This window comes from Loxodonta africana, chromosome 11, assembly GCF_030014295.1.
Source record: "Loxodonta africana isolate mLoxAfr1 chromosome 11, mLoxAfr1.hap2, whole genome shotgun sequence".
In the NCBI taxonomy this organism is placed as follows: domain Eukaryota; kingdom Metazoa; phylum Chordata; class Mammalia; order Proboscidea; family Elephantidae; genus Loxodonta; species Loxodonta africana.
Window position 1 is genome coordinate 10,355,557 of NC_087352.1, and position 27,001 is coordinate 10,382,557.

The following is a 27,001-nucleotide window of genomic DNA, read 5'->3' on the forward strand; positions in this document are numbered from 1 at the left end:
ATATATATATATATATATATATATATATATATTTATGAAGAGGAAAATAAGTTTCTTTAAAACCTCCAGATGCCCTTTTATATCTCACTAACCAGTTCTATCCCTGGACACCCCTGGCTGCAAAGAAGGTGGGCAAGTGCAATTTAGCTCTTCTATGTAGTGAAGAGGAAACCCTGGTGGCATAGTGGTTAAGAGCTATGGCAGCTAACCGAAAGGCAGTTTGAATTCACCAGGCACTCCTTGGAAACTCTACAGGGCAGTTCTACTCTGTCCTATAGGGTTGCTATGTGTCAGAATTGACTCAAAGGCAATGGGCTTGGCTTTTTTGGTTTTATGTAGTGAAGAAGAGTAAGAAAGAAGAGATTTCTGACTGGCAGCTGGGTGAACAGTCAACAGTGTCTGTCCCAGATAAACAGGACAATGTTCATTACATTTGCATTTAGAATAGCAAACCTACTATCACCAAGTAGCATGCCACATATTTTTTGGTTCACCCAGGAACGTGTACTCAAAAAAGTTGGGTTTGACACGTTATAGCAAGGGAGTACACACACCATGAAGAACCATGAGAGTGTCACAAGTTAAGACATTGTTAGAAGTATTACAGATTTTTTTTTTTTCCCAGTGATTTCGGAAGGAGTTCTAAGAAAGCTGGGTTTCTGTCTAGACTGGATGCATTCAGAAAGTAGGCGGAATTTTAAGTCTGTGTATCTTGATAATTGTTATCTGTAGGGAGGATAAAGATAAAGCTGTAATCGGTAAAGAAGCAGCATTTAGTCAAGAGAAAGGAATGTTTGGTATTTTGTGAAGGCACCGTGACCTTCTTTTAGTCTGGACTTAAATTTAACACATTATGAAATGGCCACATTTTGTCTCACTTTAGCATGGTCTTACAGAAACCTTGCCTGAAGTTGGTATTCTATGAGATTATTTATGTGCTGTAAAATAATAATTTGGCCTAGCTGTGAGTGCCAAGCCAGGTTTTAGATGTCAGGCTTTTCTTTTTCTATTTCTTTCTTTCTCATTCTGTTCGATGCAGCACCATGCAGCCACTGATTGGGAGAAATTAGGTTTTTAGTGATTGCCATTGGGAAATATCTAGATTATATTGAGTTTAGAAAAAGAGACAAAACATGAGATTTTTATATGACTTCATTTTTAAAAAATATGTAGATGGAAGATGCATATGTTTGGACAGAAAAACCATCTGATGAACTTCAAGTAGTATTTAAGGTGGAAATTTTCTGTCTTGCTTTATAGTATTTTTAAATCGTCTCAATTTATACATCAGTATAATTACTAAATAGAATGCAGACATTTTAGCCAAAAAAAACAAAAACAAAAACGTTACCAGTCAAACATCATCCCTCACCTGCAGAATTCTCTTGTGTGTTCTTGGATTAAATCATAGGCTTTTGGGTTCAAGAATGACCCTAATGCCAACGTCTTCAGCAGTTAAGCTTCTTTGGAGATGTTGGATAATGTATTAATTTTTCTGAAACTTGGTGTTTTCTCCTCCAACGTGGGGAAGATGGCTTTTCTATTAGGCCCTTTGGCCCTCTCAAATACTGGTTGTTTTTCCTGCCAAACTACTGGTATCAAAGGGCGTTGGTACCTTCCTTGGTGCTCAATGCCCCTCCCAAACATTCTACCTCACCCATTGTTTAAACTCTAGCCTCAAACTTTCAAATTATGCTAACCATTGTTGTGTGCGCTCCAGTCGATTCTCCACGCTTAACAACCCCATTGTGACAGAGGAGAGCTGCCTCATAGGGCTTCCTAGGCTGTGAACTTTATGAGAGCTGACTGCAGGTCTTTCTAGACAGAGCGGAACAGCTGGGGGGGTTTGAACCGCTTAATCTTATTAGCATCTGAGCGCTTTACCACTGCACCCAGGGCTGCTTATACTAACCATTATCGTTGTTGTTAGGTGCCCTGTAGTCGATTCCGACTCTCGGCGATCCAATAGGACAGAGTAGAACTGCCCCATAGGGTTTCCAAGGAGCGGCCAGTGGCTTCCAACCGCAGAACTTTTGGGGTTGCCCTCTTTCCTTACGTCACCTCTTGATTCCCCAAAACGGGCATTCCCCGTGATGCTCGGGCACTTCCGCGTATGCGGGAGGGTGTACGGAATTCTGGGAAATGTAGTCCAGAATCTATGGGCTTATAGGAGCCGTTCTTCTCCAGGAGTGTGAGGTTTCTGCTGTGTTTTTGTCGTGGTGAGTTGTCCTCTTCCGTCGCCAAGACCTTTCCAAACTCTCTGGACCTGCGTTTTGGACGTGAAATGACCAGGACATCGATTTAGTGGAAAGAAATCGCGGCGCAAACGGAGGTTTGAGAAGAGAGGGCGGTGGTTTGCGTTCTTTTCGCGGAGACTTTTCCATTTAGGACGATTCGCGCGTCCCCGGGTTGGGGACGGGCTCGGGTCGTGGCTCGCCTTATTTGAGGGTCTCCCGGGCCCACAGCTCCGCGATCTGCTTTCTTCCACCTTACACACACGCTGCCAGTTCCTCTCGGTACAGCATTGGGCGAATTACTTCAAATCTCTGTCTCTCCTGGTGCGCTTCTGTGAAAAGGTATTTTCGTGAAGATGATTAGTATTTTCATGAAGCGGCCTTGGTGGCGCAATGATAAACGCTCGGCTGTGTTGTAGAGAAAACCTTGAACGCTGTTTCAAGTTAAAACAGTGAGGTTTATTAAGGGTTTAAACCAGTTGCAATTGGGGAACCACCTAGCCCATTGGAAATGGAACCAGGTATCCCGGGGCAGTTTCCTTGTACAAGTATTCTTATGGGATAGAAAGAGAAACCAAGCCATAGGGAGGGCAATTACAGGAAAATCAATGAATATTGTAGTAATCACACTCTGATTGGTTACTGATTGTTAATAGTGTAGTTAGCGATTATAGATAGTCTCACAGGATGCTCAGATCATAGTCACAAGATGCTTGCATGTATTTTCTTTGTCTATCTTGCAAAAATACCTCGTTGTCAACAGCACCCAGACAGCACTCTTCCTGAGTGCTTCTATTCTGAGGGCCCTGGAAACCCTGGTGGTGTAGTGGTTAAGTGCTATGGCAGCTAACCAAAAGGTTGGCAGTTCAGATCCACCAGGCGCTACTTGGAAACTCTATGGGGCAGTTCTACTGTGTCCTTTAGGGTCGCTATGAGTGGGAACCTACTCGACAGCAATGAGTTATGGGTAGATAGTAACTTGGTTGAGACCCCTTGGGGCATCTGGATTCACATCCTGGTTGTGACCACCGAGGAAAAACATGTTTTTCTTAAAAAACATAGCAGTTAGTCTAGAAACCTAGATTAAAAATAGATAGCATAGTCAGCATATTATGCCCCTGTCTCACTGACTGTAGTGAAAGTTTTTTTTTTCCTGAGACGGCTGCTAACCAAAAGGTAGGCAGTTCAAACCCACTGGTTGCTCCTAGGGAAAAAGGACCTTGGTGATCTATCTGCTCTGGTCAAGATTACAGCCTAGAAAACCTCTGGGCAGCTCTACTCTGTCCTGTAGGGTCAATATGAGTCGTCAAACAAGTGTTTTCGTAACAGAGTTGTTTTGAGAATTAAACGCGGTACGCTGGTAGCCCAGTGGTTAAGCGTTCGGATGCTAACCAAAAGGTCGGTATTTCGAATCCACCGGCCACTACTTGGAAACCCTATAGGACAGTTCCACTATGTCCTATAGGGTCGCTATGAGTCGGAATCAACTTGGTAACAGATCTGGTTTTTGGGTTTTATAAATAAAAGTGTTAAAACAATTTCTGGCCTGTGATGAATGGTGATATCCCGTTGTTACCCATAAAAACCCCATTGCCGAGGACATGTTGATTCCAACTCATGGAGACCTTCTACCTTCTGGTTGTTAGTACTAGTATTTGATTTCCTGAGAAGTGCTCCTATAGGGTCCCTCTTAATAATTAGGAAACTGAGGCTCGGATGGACACAGTGATTAAATCTTCCTTCGCAAACCCATCTGTGATAAGACACAGGTTAACCAAAACCTCTTAAAGTTTGTGCAAAGAATTTAAGTTAATCAAAAAGTAAATTAGCCTTTGCCCTTGTTTCCTGAGTGGAGAATTCTAGCCCTTGGAAGTTCCCGGAGCAGTCAAGGTTCTTTGTTATTTTAAAATCTCCAGACTGTATCTGAAAAAGAATCGTGCAAACGAATGAGGGGTTGGCCAGGCCAGAGTCCACTTAGGATGCTGCTGCTAGCTGATCTCGGAAATGGGGTTATGCATGGTTTGAGCAATCAGGTTAAGATTCCAAAACCAACCAAACCCATTGCCATCTAGTTGATTCCGACTCAAAGTGACCCTATAGGACAGAATAGAACTGCTCCATGGAATTTCCAAGGAGCACCTGATGGATCCCAACTGCCGACCTTTTGGTTAGCAGCCACCAGGGTTTCCCAGGTTAGGATTAGCCAACAATTTTTTTCTATTGTATTTCCTCCTCTTCTCCTTAAAAACTTCATTGTAAAAACTGTAATCAATGACAGTGAATTGCAAATGTGGAGGATTGTGTATTGTCGAATGTTTTTATGTATATATTTTATCCACAGTTTAAAAAAAAGAACCACATTGTAACTGCCCCTCATTGGACCCTCCTGTTTTTCCTGAACAGCGGAATCTTCCTGAGTGCGTACTACCTGCTGGAATGAACCCTGTATGTTTTCATTTCTTCTTCTTCTTCTTTTTTTTTTTTTTTTTAACACTTTGAATCAGAGATGCAGTCAGAGCTCCAGCTGCAGTGGCCCTAACCCTTGTCTCTGAGTCCTGCAGGAAGTGGGACCTTCCTGGATCCCCTCTGACCTCTTTCCTTAGGAAGGAGGGAGTTGCTTCCAGCTGGTCAGAGTGAGGAGAATGAACTGTGGTGTGTAGGGGACAGTGAGCAATCATTGTAATTCACAGCTTCCTTTCTTTCACCAGCCCCCACTTTTCCAAAAGGACTGCTCAGAGGTGGAGGCAGTGATGCCTTAGCTACCCTGGTGGTAGAGCCCCATGTGAGGAGGACTTGGGGTTCTTCTTCCACAAAGATTTTTACGTGTATTGTAGAGTGTGTGACGTGCACTCTGGCATGGGTTAAGATTTAGTTGCTAAGTTCCTTTCTGGGGGTTTTATATAAATCAGTACTGTCAAAGAGAAATATTAGTAACAGACATCCTACTGTGATTTTAATTTTTTTATCCACCAAACCAAACATTTGCTGTAAAAATATTCCTGACCACATTTCATTCTGCCAGTGGCTTTTCTTTTACCCAAAGTTGCTATTCCTTTCTTTCCTGTTCTCAAGCCAGGCTTACTAAGTTTGAATTTCAAGAGGCATGATTGAGGGTGGATGGAAGGCCTGAGACCAGCTTGTGACCTGATAACCTTTGCTCTCAGTAAAAGGCGAGGCCAGGGTTCAGTCAGTTATGTTGAGATTGCCCAGTGGTGAATGTTCTAGTCTTCTCCCTCCTCTTCTCTTTATAAGCCTCATTGTCACTGACTGAGCCATTTGCTCTTTCTGGAATCAAAATGGTCTCTGTATATGCACATAGAATAATTGCACAGAATAAATCTTATGGTTTAATTTCTTTGAGTTTTGATTCTTTTTAACACTGCCTGATTCCACACCATGGCTCTGTGAAGTGGTCCTGCTTTTTTCCTTACTTTAAAGATGCTTCGTTTTCCATCGTGTTTTTCCATATCTTTTTTGACTCTGTAAATTTCCAGACACTTCCAAGAAAAAAGACACTAGTGAACTGTTATGTGTTATCATCATTGTCATCTGTATTATTATTGTCATTGCTATTATAATTATTAGGTCTACTTCCTGATTTTTTAATGTTTTTTTTTTTATATAATTTCACACCTTGGAGAGTGTTGCAAAAGGAGTATGAGAAACTCTCATATACTCTATACCCATATTCACTAGTTGTTTACAGTTTGATTCTTTGCTTTGTTGATGAAGTCAGCTGAGTACCAGCTGAATGTATACCTGTCATCAAAGACAGGTTTTGTCTTGCTGCAGCCCGGAAGCGCACACATAGCGGGGAATGTTGGGATGCCTTTGTAAGAGGCAGTTAAGAGGGGCTGGTTATAGGGTCTTAGCATAATATTTTTTGTTAGCTGCCTTAGAGTTGGTCCCAACTCAGAGCAACCCTGTGCACGACGGAATGAAACGCTGCCTGGTCCTGTGCCATTCCCTTGATTGGTTATGGATCTGACAATGTTCTCTTAATGGTCTACAGGGTTTTTATTGGCAGATCTGAAAAGTAGATCACAAGTTCTTTCCATTTAATCATTTTTAATCTGGAAGGTCCCCTGAAACCTGTTCAGCATCATAGGGTGGTAGCTGTGTGTGAGGTGTATTTCCTAGAAATCAAACCCAGGTTTCCCTCATGGAAGGCAAGTGTTCTGATAAACCACCAATTTGTCATAGCATAATAAACCAAAAACCCAAACCCGTTGCCATCCAGTCGATTCTGACTTATAGTGACCCTATAGGACAAAGTAGAACTTCCCCCTATGGTTTCCAAGGAGTTATGGATTCAACCTGCAGACCTTTTTGTTAACAGCCAAGCTCTTAACCACAGCACCACCAGGGCTCCGCATAATATACTAGTTGCTTTTAAGTGTTATACTAGATAAAAGTAGTTAATACCGTTATCTCGTAAATAATAGTAGTTAACATATTTAACGTACTGTTTTCTAATGCATAATCCGTATTTAAATTTGTTCTCTTGTCCCAAAGTAAGTGTTCTATAAAGGTTTTCCTCCCAGTTCAGGGCTTAATTTTTTTTTTCCTCTTTTATGTAGTTAGCAATTTTATTAACCAAAAACCGAAACCAAACTCACTGCCCTCGAGTCGATTCCAACTCATAGTGACCCTGTAGAACAGAGTAGAATTGCCCCATAGAGTTTCCAAGGAGCGCCTGGCGGATTCGAACTGCTGATCTCTTGGTTAGCAGCCATAGCGCTTAACCACTATGCCAGAAGGGTTTCCAGCAATTTTATTAGTTATTTTTAATTATGTAATAAACACATACGAACATATCATTCAAAAAAAAGCTAGAACTTTAATGTACATCAAATTCCTTTTCCATGCCATCCCTCTTCTTTCTCCCATCCAAGGTAACCATTATTTTGAATCCATTTCAGTAGTCTCAGGGTCTAATTTATGCATTACCTTTAGTTGTCGTGTTTCTATACTCTCATTTAGAATAATTCTTTAGTCTTTGTTGTTCTTGTTGCTTTTAAAAAGTATGGGCAAGTATTTTAGAGAAAAGCCCTCATTTGTGGTTTGTCTGGTATGTTCCATGTTTCAGTTTGGATGACGCAGTATTGGCAGCGATACCACAGAAGTGGTGGGGAGTCCTTCCAGTGCAGCATGCCACGAGGCCAGTGATGTGGGTTTGTCCCAGTATTGATGATCTCAACTTTGTTTACATGGCTAAGGCAAAGGCTGTCAAAATTCTCTACTGAAAAGTTACTACTTTACCTTTTGTAGATAATAAATTTGGGGATGATACATTTAATGCATTCTACTGTGAAGACCAACTTCTATTTACTCATTCAGATATAAATTTTGATCAATATGGACTCAGAACCCACTCTTGTTTTCAGTTTTGATTTCTTATGGTTAATGCTGCTATGAACATACACATGTGAGTCTTTATATGGACAGGTCTTGAAGTGGACATGCATTTTCATTGTCCTGGGTAGATACCTAGGCAGGGAGTTGGGAGGTTGAGTGTTAGTTTCATGTTTAACTTTTTAAGAAATGGCTAAACTTTTCCAAAGTGGCTTCATCAAACTATTATTTTCCATGACTAAAAAGTACAGTCATGTGCTATATAATATCAATTCAGGTAATGTCCGACAGCATATATATCCATGGTCCCATAAGGCTACAGTAAAGTTCCGAAATCCCAGTAGGAGAATGGCCATAGCAGACGTAACCGGACGTAGCCAACACAACAGCTTCCTGCACACAACACACGTATCTCATGTATCTTGAGTACAGAGTGACTGCGCTGCCAGGCGTATAATGGTACAGTAAATATATAATATATAACCTATAAAACATATGTCTTGATAGTCATAATAAAGCCTGTTACTGGCTTACATATGTACTGTAGTTTGTATCATTATTTTTACCTGAACTTTCCCTAGTTACAAATAAAAAGTTTACTAATAACAGTTTATTCTTTAACTTGTAGACAGCAGCATCCAGTCTTATACGTCATGTGTCTCTTGAGTGTTGGAGAGTTCTCTCTCTGATTTCCTTTTGAAAATCTTATTGTGAAATGCATCTTGGCCCAAATGCAGCAAAACCAGTAGTAGTGATAGCAGCAGCAAAAGGTAAAGGAGAAGTATCAATTTGGAAGTGAAACAAGAGGTTATTAAACAACACGAAGGTGGAAACTCAGTGAATGCTATTGCTGGCGATTTAGGCGTGTAACACTCGGCATTCATGACGATCCTCAAAAACAAAAAACTCTCCAAGCTGTTAAAGGATCAACTCCACTGAAAACTACAAGGCTAATGAAAATGCTAGAGGGACCTATATTATATTATATTAGATACAGAGAAATTGTTAATAACCTGGCTTGAGGACCAAACACAGAAGCAAGTTTTTCTCAGCATGTTGATGATCCCTTCTAAGGCATGAAGCTTGTTCGAGATGCTTAAGGAAAACGCGGGACCAGACTACAGTATCGAGTTTAATGATAGCTCTGGGTGGTTCAGGCACTTCAAACTGGTTTTCGCTGTATCACGTGAAAGTGAGTGGTGAGTCTGCACGTGCTGATGTTGGCTGAAATACAGTACAGTATCTTGGCTATTTAGTCATCGTAGGTACACTACAGCATCCCGCATACCTTTGCTAAGTGTGCAATATGTTGTCCGCACAATGTCCAAATCACATAACATCCTATTTCACAAATGTATCATGGACGTTAAGTGACATGTAACTGTAATGTGTTTTATTTTTCTCCATGTATTTTGATCTATTTTATTCTTCCATGTTTTAATTCGTATTTTCAAAGAAATGCATAACCTTGGTCGAAAACATTCAGGGATTTCTGTCACACATTTTTATGTTGATAAAAAAGCCTTTTTAGGGCATTTTCTTTTTAGCAACAGGAATTCATTTGTTTTCATACCGTTTAGAAAATAATTGTTTATGCTCAGTTAAATATTATTGTTAAGGCGACAATAGGGAACACAGTCAAGCCTGTTTAACAGAGTTTTCAGAGGATACATGGAACCTTAACTCGGCAGCAGTCACATCAGAAGTCCATGTATCTGACCATGTTCCTTGGGTAGAAATTAAATTTATAAAGGTAATTGCCTACTACAGTATATCATGTGCTGTTCTACAGCTACAAAGTAGTAGGAACCCTGATATAGACTCCTAAGAGTTTTCCCCCTTGCAACAATCCCATCAGCGGGGACTCTTTTACTTCCTGTTTTACAGATGACAGAATTGAGGCAAGGAGTTGGTATTAATTTGCTCAAGATGACACAGCTAGGGAGAAGTCTACCAGGATTTCAACCCATGTATATATATTGATCCCAGAGCTGACTCTTATTCAGTGTATCGTCTCAAACGCTGTTGTACCAGAATCACCGTTGCTATCTTGGGGGCCACAAGGCAACTGGTGAGGGGGCCACTGTGTAGCTGTGTAGAGTGTTCACTGAACCTGGACTGAAAGGGTCAAGGGGATCTGGTGTCTACATCATGGTTCACACGTCAGGCCGTGTGCAGCTGCAGTCACCCAGACAAAAGGGCCTCTTGGCTAGTTCACAGTAAGAGTCCATGAAGGTGAGTGACATCCCTGACTACCTTTTTATGTCTTCCTTCTCATTTCCTAGTTCTGCGTTCCCAGGACTCTGCTTATCCCAGGACTTTGTAAATCACCAGAAGTAGGAAGAAAAAATGTGCACGTTCGTGGTGAGTGGGGCTTACCTTTTCACTCTTAAAATTCTCCTTACTACGCAGATTTTACTCTCAGTTTTCTCTTTCTTCTAAAGCCACAAGAACAATGGACACTGGCGAACCTTTTGTTTGCCAGGTGGTTCCTTTGTATGTTTTTGGCTTACCTTGGATTTCTTTTTAGTTTTTCTAATTTTCTATTATTATTATTATTTCTATTATTTTATCTTGTCTTAAAAATACTACTCCTTTACTACTCTTTTACTCAATAATTAGCTGTTTGTATTTTCTAATACTTTTTTCACATGTACGTTTAGAAATTATTTGTATTCATTCATAAATTCAATTTTAAATTGTCTCTTTTTCACTTACTAGGGGGAAACAGGAAACCCTGGTGGTGTAGTGGTTAAGAGCTAGGCTGCTGATCAAAAGGCTGGCAGCTCAAATCCACCAGGTGGTCTTTGGAAACCCTGTAAGACAGTTCTACTCTGTCCTAAAAGGTTGCTATGAGTCGGAATTGACTCGACGGCAATGTGTTTTAGTGTGAAACCATCTTTTTTTGTGGTTACGTCATTTTCCAGTTGAATCATTGCACCTTTGTATTTTTTAGCTACTTCCTACTCTTAGACATTTACGTAGCTTAGGAATTTTATTGTTTTAAAATAATATTGTGTTTTTGGTGAAAGTTTACCAGTAATTTAGGTTCTCATTTACCAATTTCTACACAGATTGTTGAAATTGGTTACATTTTTCACCATGCATGAGTACTCTTAATATTTCTGTTCTGGTTGTTCTGTTTCCATGAGTCTAGATTACTTGGTTTCATCTTTGTTTTAAAGTGATTGTTGATTGTTTGGCCTCATATAAATGACCTTTTTTAAAGGAGCACAGTACTTGTGGGTAATATTGTTTTATTACCCATGAGAGCCAATCTGTTTTTTAGCTAAAAGGTGACCTCAGGGGCTAGTTTTGGTTCAAGGTTTAAAGATTATCTTAGACCAATAGTCCCAAGGAGTCCTCAAGTCTCAACCTGTCCAGTAAGTTTGTGTGTGTGTAGTTTTTTTTTTTTTTTTTAAGGAATTTGAGGTTGTGTTTCACATTTTTCTCCCATTCTATCTGGGTCCATCTACTGTGGCTCTGATTAGAAAGGTCAGTAGTGGTAGCCAGATACCATCTAGTTCTTTTGAACTCAAGGTAGATGAGGCCATGGTTCATGTAGATTATTAGTTCCATAGACTAGTTTCTTCTTTGAGTCTTTGGTTTCCTTCTTTCTCTTTTGCTTCAGGTGAGTAGAGACCAATAGTTGTATCTTAGATATTCAGGAACTTTATTGTTTTAAATAAGACCACAGTGAGAATGTTCTTGTATAAAATGTATTTTCCTAAAACTCAATTCTGAAAAAATTCTACTTCAGCCAGTGGAGCACATGTTTAAAGTACTTTTTCATGTTGTATGTTAGCTGTTTGGTAGATAGACTGACTGCATCTACTTCTTACTTATCTACTATTTTGTTATCTGACATTTTGCATTTGTAACAATAGTAAAAAATCAATTATCTGAGCATTTTGCACATTAACTAGGTGGTGGGCATGGCAGCAACAGCTGCAGAGCGTCCCTTCCCTTGAGGAGGGTCTCCTGGTAGCCTTCGGAAAGCTGGGCTCTGCTGCCTTGCACCCTCTACTCCCTCTTGCCAGCGGGGCACCACGTCTAGCTGTCTTGAGGGGCAGCCTCCTGCATGGCCACAGCTTCCAGGCAGACACGCAGGTAGCACCAAGCTGGCCGGCACCTGTTCTGGGTTCTCAGTTCTTATGCAGCCCGATGTCCTGCAGCTCAAAATTGCTGTCGGTGGGAAGGGAGGACAGAAAGAGGCATTGGAGAGGGTGTTTGGAAGAAATGCATGTGAGTTCAATGACATCCCAAAGTAAGCTGAACTGTACCTGAATCCTCAGCCTTGAGGGGGCTCGGTGCTGGTCATGCTCCCAGAGCCCTAACAGATAGTCCCGAGCCTCAGTGACTTGGCAGGCCCGTAGGTTATAGCAGGCTGTGAATCATGAACAGAGGGCTTGCAGGGGTGGGAGTGGAGCCCTGGGGGCAGTTCCACAAGGGTAGCTCTGACCCAGCACAGGAGGAAGGCAAAGTCTTAAGCAGTAGGCCCTCTGGCCACACAGCCCGGCTTTATCAGCTTTGTCTCCTCCGCGCCTCCTTCTCTGCAGAGGAATAATCCATAACTGGACTGATCACAGTGATAAGTACATCAGTAAATCTTAGCTGTCATTATTTCTGTGATCACATTTTCAAAATAAAAATCATTGGAATAAATGGTCTGAAAACAAACAAAAATCCTGCATTTTTTGCATAACACCAATTTTCCCATAACGACCTGGTCTTTGGAGCCTCAACATGTCAATGAGTAAGGAGTAAGGTGTATTCAAATATGTCACAGTGCAACAGGGCCTATCTGTTGCTTCGTGCCAATACCATTGGATGTTATCACACAGGACAACCTTGGTGCTGCTTTTCCATGCAGGAGTCATTCTTTGTGTGTGTTTTATTTACTGATCAATTTTTTGCCTTCATGTTTCATAGTACTGGAAGATTTGACAGGTACTTGCGTTCTGTCACTGCATTTACTCCCCAGAGCAGGTTAGTGAGGAAGTATTCAGTCTCTTCTTCATTGTAAACATGTAAAGTATGAGAAACCAGCTCAGATTCTCAGAGGAAACCCAGAGTCAGGGGAATTAGGCATTCTGTTCAAAGAAAGAGAGACAAGAGGAACAAGAAAGAGCTCTCCTTATAGGGACCTGCATCCAGTAGTGTGGGTGCCTGGAGCGACGTCCTGAGTGATGATTTCCACAGGTGACGCTGCTCCTCACCTGGCTCCTCCTCACTGTGACACTGCTCCTCTCCTTGCTTGCTCTTCCTCACTGTGCACCTCTGCTTTTCCCAAATTCTCCTCCTCAAGTGCACTGAGGTTTTCAGAGCTCCATCCAGACAAATACAGTGATTAGCCTGCTTGGTATATAAAATTTTTAAATTCCTCCGTGTGGGGAAAAATATTACAGTGTTATTAGAAAAAGTACCAACTTGAGTTGAAGTGTTTATGATAGATATGCCAGAAAAGGACCTAAAATTTATTGTAGAACTATTATAGGGTCATACTGTAAAGAAAAATATCAATAGGAATATAGAATATGAATACCAAAAACCAAACCTGTTGCTGTTGAGTTGATTACAACTCATAGCTACCCTACAGGACAGAACAGAACAGGCCCATAGAGTTGCCAAGAAGTGCCTGGTGGATTCAAACTGCCGACCTTTGGTTAGCAATCATAGCACTTAACCACTATGCCACCAGGGTTTCTGAGCACGTGAATAGACAAGTTAAAAGGGAGAAATAGAGATGCCAGTGAATATATGAAAAGATGATGGTATTCATTTATAAATAAATAAATGAGAATTATAAAAATGAACAGTTTTTCCTTATCAGATTACCAAAAGGATCTAAAAAATTTTAACCTGTTTTGCCATCTTATGTATCTTATGTAGCGTCAATGATATTTGTATCGTTTTAGAATTGGGCAATGGGTAGAGGCCGGCAGTTTTAAGGTGCCTAATAGTAAAAGCCTAGATTGCCTTGAAGAAACCATTGGTGAAATTATCAACATCAAAGACAATTCTGGTGAGGGCTCAGAAGGAAGTGAGGAGAGCTTTTACACCTTTTGGTTAGCAGCTGTAGAAGGATGGTGGGTACTATCAAATTGTATTGAAAATGTATTGGCCATGTTTTCGGAGGCGGTTAGCCATGTGAATCAAAAGTTAAATCGTGTGTGTCCCAGCATGTAACATTTAAAGTTCTAGTGGTTTATTGTCTGAGGACAACAAGTAAAAATATAAGGGCTCTCATTCATTGCCGCACTCTCTGTGAAAATAAGGAAAATCAGCGTATGGCACTGGCAGGATATAAGGGGAAGGGCTGGGAAGTCTACACTTTGACTCCTATTTCCCAAAATCTGAAATAACTTCCCCCCATCTGTCCAACCTTTTCAAGAGGGCAATAGCTCTAAGACTGGGTATACTTGTGCTTGATGTTGTAGGAATTGGTGACATTCAAGGACGTGGCTGTGGTCTTCACTGAGGAGGAGCTGGGGCTGCTAAACCCTGCCCAGAAGAAGCTGTACCAAGATGTGATGGTTGAGACCTTCAGGAACCTGGTGTCAGTGGGTGAGGACAGCTTTCTCTCTGGAGTGTCTTTATCTCTCCAGATTTTCAAGGTTCTGAATGGTCTTGGAATGGTCAGCTGAGTTAGTGGAATTGTCTCTCCTGTCAGCAATTCTTTGTGAGATAAAACAGTATAAAATATTGGGGTTCATTAGGAAGGAAGGAGCAAATAGCAGTACAAACTCTGGCCGATTGCATGTATGGTGTGACAGCCAGTGAGACGAGATTTAATGAAAGCAGATATTGGTTTAGAAGTAGGTCAACCTATGTTTTAGTAATACATATTTATGCATTTGTGTCTAGGTGTTGAAATAAATGGCATTTATTCAAGTGCATCAACTTACAAAAATGTTGAAAAAACAGTGCTACTGATTACTTTGTGAGTACGCAGTAGGAACACAAATTTCCAGTAAATTGTAACAGTTAGGTGCTGTCAAGTTGGTTCCTACTCGTAGTGACCCTGTGTACAACAGAATAGAACACTGCCCTATCTGGTACCATGCTCAGAATCGTTATGCTTGAGCCTGTTGTTCCAACCAGTGTGTCAATCCATGTTGTTGAGGGTCTTAACTCTTTTTTTGCTGACCCTCTACTTTACCAAGCATGATGTCCTTCTCCAGGGACTGATCCCTCCTGGTAACATGTCCAAAGTATGGGAGACGTAGTCTATCCATCCTTGCTTCTAAGGAGCATTCTGGTTGTACCTCTTCCATGACACGTTTGTTCATTCTTTTGGCAGTCCATGGTATATTCATAATACTTCGCCAACACCACAGCTCAAAGGCATCAATTCTTCTTCAGTCTTCCTTATTCATTGTCCAGCTTTTGCATGGATATGAGATGATTGAAAACACCATGGCCTGAGTCAGGCGGACCTTAATCTTCAAAGTGATATCTTTGCTTTTTGACACTTTGAAGAGGTCTTTTGCAACAGATTTGCCCAGTGCAATGCGCCTTTTGATTTCTTGACTGCTGTTTTCCTGCTTGTTGATTATGTATCCAAGTAAAATGAAATCCTTGATAACTTCAGTCTTTTCTCTGTTTGTCATTACGTTGCTTATTGGTCCAGTTGTGAGGATTTTTGTTTTCTTTATGTTGAGTTGTAATTCATACTGAAGGCTGTGGTCTTTGATCTTCATCAGTAAGTGCTTCAAGGCTCCTTCACTTTCAGGAAGCAAGCCTGTGTCATTTGCATAACAGTTTTTGATGAGTTTTCTTCCATCTTGATGCCCCGTTCTTCTTCATATATTACAGCTTCTGGGATTATTTGCTCAGCATACAGATTGAATAAGTGCGGTAAAAGGATACAACCCTGACACACACCTTTCATAACTTTAGGCCACAGAGTATCTTCTTGTTCTATTTTAAGAACTGCCTCTTGATCTATGTACAGGTTCTTCATGAGCACAAGTAAGTGTTTGGAATTTCCATTCTTTGCAGTGTTATCCATAATTTATTATGATCCACACAGTCGAATGCCTTTGCATAGTCAATAAAACACAGGTAAACATCTTTCTGGTATTCTCTACTTTCAGCCAGGATCCATCTGACATCACCAGTGTTATCCCACGTTCTCTTCTGAATCTTGTTTGAATTTCTGGCAGTTTCCTGTCGATATACTGCAGCATTCTAATCACCAGTAATTATCAATACATCTTGATTGCATGTTTAATCAATTTCAGGCTGCAGAAGTTGGTAAAAATCTTCAGTTTCTTCATCTTTGGCCTTAGTGGTTGGTGCGTAAACTTGAATAATAGTCGTATTAACTGATCTTCCTTATAGGCATATGGGTATTATCACTGACAACGTTGTACGTCAGGAGAGATCTTGAAGTGTTCTTTTTGACCAAGAATGCAACGCCATTCCTCTTCAAGTTGTCATTCCCGGCATAGTAGGCGATGTGATTATCAGATTCAAGATGTCCAATACCAGTCCATTTCAGCTCACTAATGCCTAGGATATTGATGTTTATGCATTACATTTAATTTTTTATGAGTTCCAGTTTTCCTAGATTCATACTTCATACCTTCCACGTTCGGATTATTAATGGATGTTTGCAGCTTTTTCTTCTCATTTTGAGTCATGCCACATCAACAAAGGTCCCAAAAGCGTGACTCCCTTCGTGCCTTTAAGATCTACTCTACTTTGAGAAGGCCGCTCTTCACCAGCCGTAACTTGAGTGCCTTCCATCCTGAGGGGCTCACCTTCTGTCACTATATCAGACAGCGTTCTGCTCCTCTTCACAAGGTTTTCACTGGCTACTTCTTTTCAGAAGTCAACCGCCGGCTCCTTCTTTGTAGTCAGTCTTAGTCTGGCAGCTCAGCTGAAACCTCTCCACCATGGGTGACCCTGCTGCTACTTGACTACCAGTGGCATAGCTGCCAGCATCACAGCAACACGCAAACCCCCACGGTACGACAAACTGAAAGACACGTGGGGGATTGCATGTTAGTTTTAAAAAGGTTACTTTTAATGTTCACAGCCCTCCAACCTTTTAAACATGATATATGGCACTTCCAACCAAAACCAAACCTGTTGTGATAGCTTCGATTCATAGCTACCCTGTAAGACAGAGTACAAATGCCTTAAAGGGTTTCCAAGGCTGTACATATATTTTTTAATTTTTATTGTGCTTTAAGTGAAAGTTTATAAATCAAGTCAGTCTCTCATGCAAAAATTTATATGCACCTTGCTATATACTCCTAATTGCTCTCCCCATAATGAGAGCCCACTCCTTCCCCCACTCTCTTTTTGTGTCCATTTGACCAGCTTCTGACCCCTCTGCCCTCTCATCTCCCCTCCAGACAGGAGATGCCCACATAGTTTCATGTGTCTACTTGATCCAAGAAGCTCACTTTTCACCAGTATCATTTTCTATCCCATAGTCCAGTCCGATCCCTGTCTGAAGAGTTGGCTTTGGGAATGCCAAGGCTATAGTTTTTATGGAAGCTAACTGCCACTTCTTTGTCCAACAGAGCAGGTGGTGGGTTCGTACCACATGCCTTTTGGATATCAGTGGAGTACTTAACCACTGTACCACTGGGACCACTATACAGCACTTAGAAAAGGGGGGAAAGATTTTGATGGTGAGTACAGCAACCCAAAGACAAGGGAATTCAGATCAGAACCAAGCCACTGGGAATCCTTGTAGATTATTGTCTGTTTTTTTTACTTTCTGTCTCCCCTTTTGCCGTCACCCTGATCCAAATTGCCAAACCTCTGTCCTGGATTATTGCAATTCCCCTTTGTTCTGACTGCCCTGCTTTCAACCTTTCCCTCCTAAGTTCTGTTTGCTACATAGCCACCAAAGTGACCTACGGGAAACGTTAAGTCAAATTAAACCATTCCTCTCCTCGAAACACTTTATGGCTTATATTTCTTAGTGTGGTTTGTAGAGCCCCACATGGTCTGGTCTTCAGTCCCTACTTCCTCCCTGAATACACTGTCTTATTTTTTTCCTATTGCTCAGTGTCTATCTGCCACATTGTCCACTTCGTTTCTCAGATGTACCACAGATGTTATATTAGTCTCTTATTGTTGCAAACTTTCTGGCTTAAAACAACACAAATGAACTATCTTAACCATTCTGTAGGTTGGAAATCCAGCATCGTTTTCACTGTGCTAAAATCAAAATGTCAACCAGGCTGCCTTCACTTCTGGAGAATGTAGGGATAATCCATTTCCTTGTCTTTTTAAGCTTCTAGAAGGTGCCAGATTTCCTGGTTTGTGTCCCCAGTCCTTCAGTTGCAAAGCCACCAACATTACATCACTCTGACCATCCTTCTGTGGTCACATTTTCCTCTGACTCTCCTGCCTTGGTCTTCTACTTTTCAGGATCCATTTGAATACATTGAGCCCGCCACATATTGTAGGGTAGTCTTCCTATTTTAAGGTTAGCTGATTAGCAACTTAAATTCCATCTGCCACCTTAATTTCCATTTGCCATATAACCTAACATATTCTCAGTTTTAGGAATTAGGATTTGGAAATCTTTGTGGGACCATTACTGGATGCCTTGCCTCCGATCCCTTTACTTGCTCTCTCTGCCTGGAATATCCTTATACCTAAAATGTTCCTGAATCCCTTTTCCTTACTTCTTTGACATCTCTGCTCCATTTTATTTATTTATGCATTAGGTAAAAGCTTACAGAGCATATTACATTCCCATTCGATAATTTGTACATAAAGTATTTCATGGCCTTGGCTTTGTTCCTTACAGTGTGTCAGCATTCCCCCAATTTCTGTCCTGGTTTCCCCATTTCCTTCCGTCCTGATTTTCTACCCCTTCCTGCCTTCTCACTTTTGCTTTTGGGCAAATATTGCCCTTTTGATCTCCTATAACTGATTGTTCTAAGGAGCACGTTCCTCTTGGGTTTTGTTTTTTATTTTATGGGCTTGTCTATTGTTTTGATGGAAGGCTGTCCCTGGGAATGGCTTCAGTTTCAGGTCAGAAAGGTGTCTTAGCACTATAGTCTCAGTGGTTCCTTCAGTGTGTGTCAGATTAGTAAGTCTGATCTTTTTTGTAAATTTGATCTCTCATTCTACATTTCTCTCCCACTCTGTTTTCTCCCTCTGTTATGATCCCACTCAGAGTGATCAGTAGCAGTATGTGGGCACCATCTAGTTCTTCTGGTCTCTGGTTTGTGTAGGCTGTGGTTCATATGGTCCAGTAGTCCTTTGGAGTAGTTGTTCACTTGAGTCTTTGGTTTTCTTCAGTCTCCTTTGCTCTGGATGAGAAGAAACCAACAGTTATATCTTAGATGGTCGCTTTTGAGCTTCTAAGACCCCAGATACTACACAACAAAGTAGGTTGCCAAACTTGGTTTTCATGAACCATGTTGTGCCAATTGACATAGACATCCCCTGAGTCTGTAGTCCTTTGCCTTTGAGCCCAGGAACTTCATCCAATGAGGTGTTTGTTTATGTCTAAGAGGTTTCCCTGACTGTGCCCTATTGTCTATATTAATATATTAGGAGCACCTACGGTCACATATGTAGAAATATCCAGAACCAAATCTGTCTGCCATGGCTATGCTCCCTGCCTCTGACCCCTTTACTCACTGTCTCTGACTGGAATACTCATTCACCTGAAATCTACATGATCCCCTTCCTTACTTTATTTAGGTCCCTGCTCTGTTTAACATCAGGAGGGAAGGCTTGTCTTTCCACACTGTGAAAATGGTGTGGCAGGGGCATGTGACATCCTCTAACTTCACAAGGAAGAAGGAGAATCAAAATCAACAGCCCAAGGATGATTCCTATGAGACAGAGGTCAGACATGCCTCCACCCACCAATCTTTTTACCAATTCCGACACCAAATATCCCTCCCACCATACTCTCTACTTCTCTGGGTTTGATAATTAGATGCAGTGGCCACACAGAACTCACAGACAATACCCATGGTTATGAGGTTTATAGGGAAGGAATAGGTTACAGTTCACATTCAAAAACACTCAAGAGACAGATCTTCAATCAGGACAGCCTCTTCTTAGCTGAGCCCACAGGCAAGCCTCTCTCTGGCCCCTCAGCCTCTGCCCTGCTGGAGTAAGTGTTACAAAGCTCTTTTAGTAGATAAGTGCGCTGAGGTACCCCACTCTGCCAATAAGCCCCAGCCTGAAGGTGCTCAGCTGTAGCTCTGTGGGTTGGCAAACCGAGCTCTAGCAAGTGCCCAGAGGCGCCCTACTCTGCCAGCAAGCCTCCTGTCCCAAGGCACTCCGTTTTCTTGCTCTTTGGGCCATGAAGCCCATCATACCATCTCTTGCCATTCTTCTGCCAGTCTCCTGGTTCTGCTGCTGCTGTTTCTTTACTGCCACTTCTTGCCGTCTTCTGTGTTACGGCTCTCTGTCTCACTCTCCTGGTTTCACGAGCTTCTCAGCACAGGGATCTCGGGTCCAAAGAATTTGCTCCAACTCCTGGCTCTTCTTTCCTGGTGGTGGTGTGGTCCTCCTTCCCACCTCTAGGACGGTTCATTTTAAGCCTAGCAGGATGACAAAACTGACCAATCCCCTCGTTAAGGTTCCATGCTCCTTATTTGCATGGTGTCACCCCCACAAGGGTGCCGTGTGTCTTATTTACATTATTAGCAAGCCATCCAATCCCCTTGATTGGCCACAAGCCCTCATTTGCATAGTCCCGACCAGTCTTTTGGTGGGAGTTACAAGACTATGGCTAGAAGGGCCATAGTAAGTAATTCACTGCATGGTACACCATATTTAAAATACCATCCTCTCTATACTGTCCTTGCCCAGTTTTATTTTGTCACAAGTATTTTTGTTTCTCTGCTTATCACCTGTCACTCCCACTGGAATGTTATCCCCAAGAGTGAAAGATTTTTGTCTGTTTTGTTTATTGCTCTCTCCTCAGGGCCTAGAATTGTCTTTGAACATAGCAGGTATCTGTACATATTTGCTGACTTAAGGAATTGAGTTAATGTGAAGAGAGGAGCCTCTCTGTCTTCCTGAGTCAAGGAGATAGCTCATAGATGATATACAAACCAGAGTGAATGAGGCTGTTGCAGAAGAGTTTGTCTTCTGATGAATAGCTACCTATATTCTGCTTCCTTACATGCCCTTCTAGTGAGTGAGTGTGTGTGTGTGTGTGTGTGCATGTACGCATGTGTACACTTGTGTACTTGACCTGCATTCTAGGAAAATGTTTAAGCATTGTGGTTGTGACTGTGCTGAGTGATGCTTTCCGTACGGCTTTCCTGGAGCCTTCCATACAGGGACATATTCATTTCTGGAACAAAATACTACATTTTTATATGAGGATTCTGATAGCTACTTATGAGACAGGCACTCCTACAAGAAGAAAAAAACTCTTTCCTGAGATCTTAGACAATTAACCAAGACAGCTTAATTTCCCTTGAACAAATTGACAGCTGCTGCCCATCTGCTCTTCCAAAGTCCACATCACATCACTACCCCTGGGTTTCCCCTTTCCTGAGCTAGAGGGGGCTGACTGAAGATGAGAAGAACGTGAGTCACATGGCTCAGTGTTGCCTGTATTTCTGATCATTTCAACTTTCCATTTGAATACTTTGCTTAATGGAGGGTTTGATAACTTCCTGATCCAAACTGTTCCAACATTTTTGAGCATTAAGCCATAGTCAGAAAGTTGTATTTTAGTGTAACCAGTGCAAACATTTCATGTTTGTGTAGATTTATATATGACTTCAGAAAACATTTCTTGTAATAATATTTTTTTTGGTTTGTGATTATGCTCTGTTATTTTCTGTTCTTTTTTTTAATGCTTATTATATGTTTTTAAATTCATTTCACAACTCACTAATGGGCTGCAGTCTTCAATTTGAAAACCTGTTGTGTGTGGTCAGCTTGTCTGCATCCACAGATTTTCAACACTCTATTTTCGAAGGGGCAGCCCAGAAGTCTCAGTCTAGGCCCTCACAGTTTCTTTTCACTGAAGTGGTTTTTCTACCTTTGATTTTCTCCTCAGCAGCATCACTCTTGGTGGACTCTGTCTTTGGTACAGCCTTTCAGTTTCCTAGCAAAAGTACAGTTTCCTGCACCTTTCCTGCTTTACAGCGCTAACTTGGAAAAGCTTTTTTGTCTTTGTGACTTGACTTAAATGTTCACAAAAACATCAAGCAGAGATTTGTCTATTAATTCAGCATGCACTTGTTGAGCACCCACCATGTGCCTTGCAGTCTTCTGGACACGGTTATAAAGCAGGAAATAGTGTAAATGCTTGTCCTTATTGATACTGCAGTGTAGTCAGAAAGACATACAATTAACAAAAATGACCTAGATAGAATGTCATATAGTAATAAGTACTGTGTAGAATGGAGTCAAGGGGAGTGGAAATTTCCAGAGGTGACTTGGCCGTAGACAGGGTTTATTATTTTACATTGAACTCGTTGATGAACCGACAGGTTGAGCAGAGACCTCAAAGAAATAAGGAACCACCCATGGAAGTAGCTTTTGTGGATAGAGTTCCAGGCAGAATGCAAGTCCCTTTATAGGATTGGCTTTCAGAAAATCTTACTATGCCTTGTCGTTTTCTTTCTCCCCACCTCTGTCTCTGATGTCAAAGATTGGTTTGTACTGGTTCCTTTTTCTTCCCCGGAGACAATGAAGATCTGAATTTCCTGTCAGGTTTCAGAATAGTGTATGCCATCACTTCAACTTTCCTTCCTCTTCTTCGTCATGAAGGAATCTTCTCAGCAGGAGCTAAAGAATCACTCTCTGCTTATATGCTGCATTTTAGTCAGTAAGGGATAGTGTGCCTTCCTTCCAAATCTGCAAGGCCCTACAACCACTCCAAGGTTTCTCAGCTCCTTAAGCATTGGAGTAATCTTCCAATAAAATAACCCAAGACAGAGTTCTACACAAACTGATCAAATACCTGCTAAAACGAACGAGGCAGCTTTTAATTAACTGTCTCTACTGGGTTTGGGTTTACAAGGAGAAAAATAATTTCTCCTCTCTAGAAATTTCCTTCAATAACCAATTGCCGACGAGTCAATTCTAATTCGCAGCAACCCAGTTTGACAGAGTAAACTGCTCCATAGGGTTTCCAAAGCTATAAATATTTACGGAAGCAAAGTGCCACATTTTTCTCCCGCGGAGTGGCTGGTGGGTTCAAACTGCCATCTTTTGGTTATCAGCCAAGAACCTAACAACTGTGGCACCAGGGCGCCTCCGCTAATTGAGAAGTTAATGAAGAATAATCTAAAAGTGTGCAAACTTTGGATTGTGCTTTTGCTTTTCCTTAAAGTTCTTATATATCCATTTTTTAGATTTTAATTTAATGGGAGTATACACAATAAAGCTGATACCTTGTTGATTCCGTTTTCTTTTCAACATGATTTTTCTAACTACATAATTTACTATGTAAGATTCTACTACACTAACTGAAATTCAAGAGAAATAGTAACAGTTTAACAACTTGGATAATATTACCAATTTTTTAAATTAAGGCTTTTATTGCTAAATGTTACCTCACATAGTTGGTTTGGTCTTGTTTCTTGGGAGTTTTTAATGGTTAGTGGGTTGGCATGCAAACCAGAGAACATGATATGCAGTGGGAAATATCAACTGAACCATCTCCATGTTCAGTAATGTCTCATTCCCTGACTAAGTGTGAAATCTTCAAAACTCTGAACAAATCTTTCACTTGTCTATGTCTCTGAATTCTCTGTCCTTACAGGAGGCAAGAACCCAAGGAAGGTGGAGATTGTTCCACAAGCAAGAGCACATGACGAGCTTTCCAGCTTGCATATCTGGCAACAAATTGCAAGTGACTTAACCAGTTGTCAGGATTCCATGATAAATAGGCCTCAGTTCTACAAACAAGGTGATTTACCCTCTCTGGTTGCAGCAGGACTATCTAATATTCACACAGGAGAGAAATCTCACCAGTGTAATGATTGTACAAAAACCTTCAGTAATGTCTCCAGCTTTGATCTTCATCAGCGATTACACTCAGAAGAGAAGTCTCTCACATGTAGCGAGTGTGGAAGAAGCTTCCGTTATATCTCAGGTCTTCGTAATCATCAGAGAGTTCACATGGGAAAAAACCTCTATAAGCGTGATGAGTGTGGTAAGGAAGTTAGTCAGAGCTCACACTTGCTAAGTCATCTGAATGTCCATACTGTAGAGAATTCGCACAAATATGAGGAATGTGGAAAACTCTTCAGACGTAGAGCAACACTTAATGTTCCTTGCAAAGGCTGCACAGGAGCGAAACCTTCTAATTGTAAGGAATGTGGGGGGGCTTTTCTGTATCCTTTGCGTTTTAAGGAACATCAGAAAACCCACACTGAGGAGAGACCATTCAAATGTGATACATGTGGTAAGAACTTTTATCATAGAGCAGAACTTAATACTCATTGCACTGTCCATACAGGAGAGAAACCTTACAAATGTGATGAGTGTGGGAAGAGTTTCAGGGTCACTGCACAACTTCTGACCCATTACAAAGTCCACAGTGGAGAAAAACCATTCAAATGTGAATATTGTGGGAAGTACTTCAGTAGAAGATCAAATCTTCACATTCATCATAGAATCCACACAGGAGAGAAACCCTATAATTGTGAGGTGTGTGGGAAGGGCTTCAGGCAGGCTGTACATCTTCTGATCCATCAGAGTGTCCACAGTACGGATAAACCATTCAAATGTGAAGTGTGTGGGAAGTACTTCAGTACTAGAGCAAATCTTCAAATTCATTGTAGAATCCACACAGAAGACAAACCCTATAAATGCATGGAGTGTGAGAAGGGCTTCAGACAGGCTTCACAACTTATGACTCATAAAAGGGTTCACAGTGGAGAAAAACCCTTCAGATGTGAAGAGTGTGGGAAGAGATTCTCTCAGAGTTCAATTCTCCAAAGCCATCAAAGAGTCCACAGTGAAGAAAAGCCATACACATGTGAACAGTGTGGGAATAGCTTCAAATGGAGCAAAAATCTTAACATACACTGGAGGGTCCACACAGGAGAGAAACCATATAAGTGTGGAGAATGTGGGAAGTACTTCAGTCAGTCCTCAAGTCTTCAGTATCATAAGCGTCTCCACACTGGAGAGAAACCATACAAATGTGATATGTGTGATAAAGTCTTTAGTCGACCTTCACAGTTACAATCTCACCAGAGAGTTCATACTAGGGAAAAGCCTCAGTAGTGTGAGATCTGTGGTAAGAGTTTCAGTTGGAGATCAAACCTTTTAAATCACAAAGTGCATGCTGTTGATAAATTTTCTGAAAGTGATAATAGTGGTAAGAACATGAGAACCCTCACAGAAAAGAATTCTACAAAGTGAAAGTTTTTAAAAACTCACATGTACCCTGCATCTTGTAGTCCTCAAGTCTCAAAAGAGACAACATTTGTGTAATAAAATTTAATAAAACTTGACTTTCAGCAAAGCACACATGGGAGAACCTTTATAAATGGTGCAGGAAGGGCTTCAGTCAGAACATTGGAATTTATGAGCTATCACTCAAGAAATAGGCCTTGGGAGGAATAAGAGTTTGATGTGGTCTTTAACAAAAGTATAATGTTGGGCATATCCACTAGAATGTAAGCTCTGTCATGGTAAGAACTATACTGCTTATTCTTTGTAGGAATGTTCAATGCTTATATGTTAAGTGAATGAAAAAGAGCCAATGTAGAATGTTTGAAATTTTTATCCAGAAAGAATACTGGTAAAAATGAATAGTCAAGGAAGCAAACATTAGTTTAAATGTAGAAAACCACTCAACACTGTAATCAGCAGTATTAATAGGGTAGTAACGTATCGCAAAGGAGGACTGATGGCACAACATGTAAGCACTCTGCTTCTAAATGAAAGGGTGGTCAGAATCTACCAATGGATCCAGCAGAGCAAAGCCCTGACGATCTACTCCCATAGATTTCAGGCTAGGAAAACCTAAGGGGCAGTTCTGCTCCATCCTATAGGGTCATTATGATTCAGAATGGGCTCTGCCACCCAACTACAGCAGTGCATTGCAGTTGGCTCCTGTCCTCTCCATAGCCTCTGTTTTCAATTTGGATCTTTCTATTTGAGGCTCTGTGTACTGTTCAGTCAGTTGTATTCCATATAAATTGAAGTATCTTTTGTGATTTTTTTTTGGCAGGAAAAACTGAAAAATCGTTGATGTTGTAACAAGTCTCTCCATATGAAACAATTGAATGGGTACTCAATGGTGTTATGGCAGGGCTTTTCCATAACACTTTGAAGGTGTCAGAAGTAGTTACTTGTAAAAACGGTGTAGAATTAGACCTCCTAACGTCAGGAGGGAGACAGGTAATCATCATCAGCCCAAGACGATCTCCATGACTCGAGAAAACAGACAGGTCCCTCGGTACATAAATTCATTCCTTAAGTCAACAAGTGTGTAGATATCCTGCCATGGACCAGGACAATTCTAGGCCCCGAGGAGAGAGCAATAAACAAAACAGACAAAATTCTTTTTACTTTTGGAGATAACATTCCAGTAGGAGTGATAGGTGATAAGCACATAAATACATGTGACAAAAGACAGGGCAGGGAGAACAAAGAGGGTGTGGCATTTTAAATAGGGCAGATAGACAATGCTAAGCTTGTGATATTAAAACTGAATAAAGACCTGAACCAAATAAAGAATGGGGCCAGGAAGATTTTCAGTGAAAGAGTATTCCACAAAGAGAGCAGGCACATAGGGGTGAGGCAGAGGAGGCAAAAAAAAAATGGTCCCAGGAGTATTTCCAGATGCTAATGCCAAAATCAGAATACCAGAATATGTTAAAAAAAAAAAAAAAAAAAAAAAACCTGCTGCCATGTGCTATGGATTCCAACTCATAGCAACCTTAAAAGATGGTGTAGAACTGCCCCATACAGTTCCCAAGGAGCACCTGGTGGATTCAAACTGTCAACCTTGTGGTTAGTAGCCATCGCTCTTAACCACTACCACCAGGGTTTCCTGTGTTAGGTTATGTGATGTAAAATGGCCATAGTAGTAATAACAGCATCAGAACTGTCTAACCGCAGCAAGGATAATGACCAGGGTCAGCCCAAAGCTGATCCCTATGAGGCGGAGGTCAGGCATACCTCCACTCTCCAGCCTTTTTAGCAATTCTGCCACCAGTTTTCCGTTGTGTAATATGCTCCACATCTCAGCTGGGGTTGATAATTCATTGCAGGGGCCACAGAGAACTCACAGACCATATTCACGATTGTGGGGTTTATTAGCGGACTAACATCTTACAATCCAGGGTCAGGATGAACTTGGAATTAACAGAACAATTCAGGATACGGTTTTTTTTTTTTAATCAAAAGAGTTGCTTCTAATCTTTGCTTCTGGGCCCCTGCTCTTGGCCTGGACTTTGCCCTGCTTGGCAAGTGTTACAAAG

The 27,001-nt window shown here is 41.2% G+C and overlaps 1 protein-coding gene across 1 annotated transcript; it reads left to right on the plus strand.

Moving 5' to 3' along the window:
* Positions 1–26,360, plus strand: LOC111749537 (zinc finger protein 234-like). The gene is made up of 4 exons (XM_064293774.1): positions 1–4,679; positions 9,875–9,953; positions 14,030–14,156; positions 23,323–26,360. The coding sequence occupies exons 2-4, from the start codon at positions 9,939–9,941 to the stop codon at positions 24,792–24,794; spliced, it is 1,614 nt and encodes a 537-aa protein (XP_064149844.1). The 5' UTR covers positions 1–4,679; positions 9,875–9,938; the 3' UTR covers positions 24,795–26,360.
* The last annotated feature ends 641 nt before the right edge of the window (positions 26,361–27,001 follow it).

Excerpts from the sequence above, each read along its gene's own strand:
- LOC111749537 (XM_064293774.1), top strand. Across the intron at positions 14,157-23,322 it reads CAGGAACCTGGTGTCAGTGG|GAGGCAAGAACCCAAGGAAG; the intron begins GTGAGGACAGCT and ends CTGTCCTTACAG.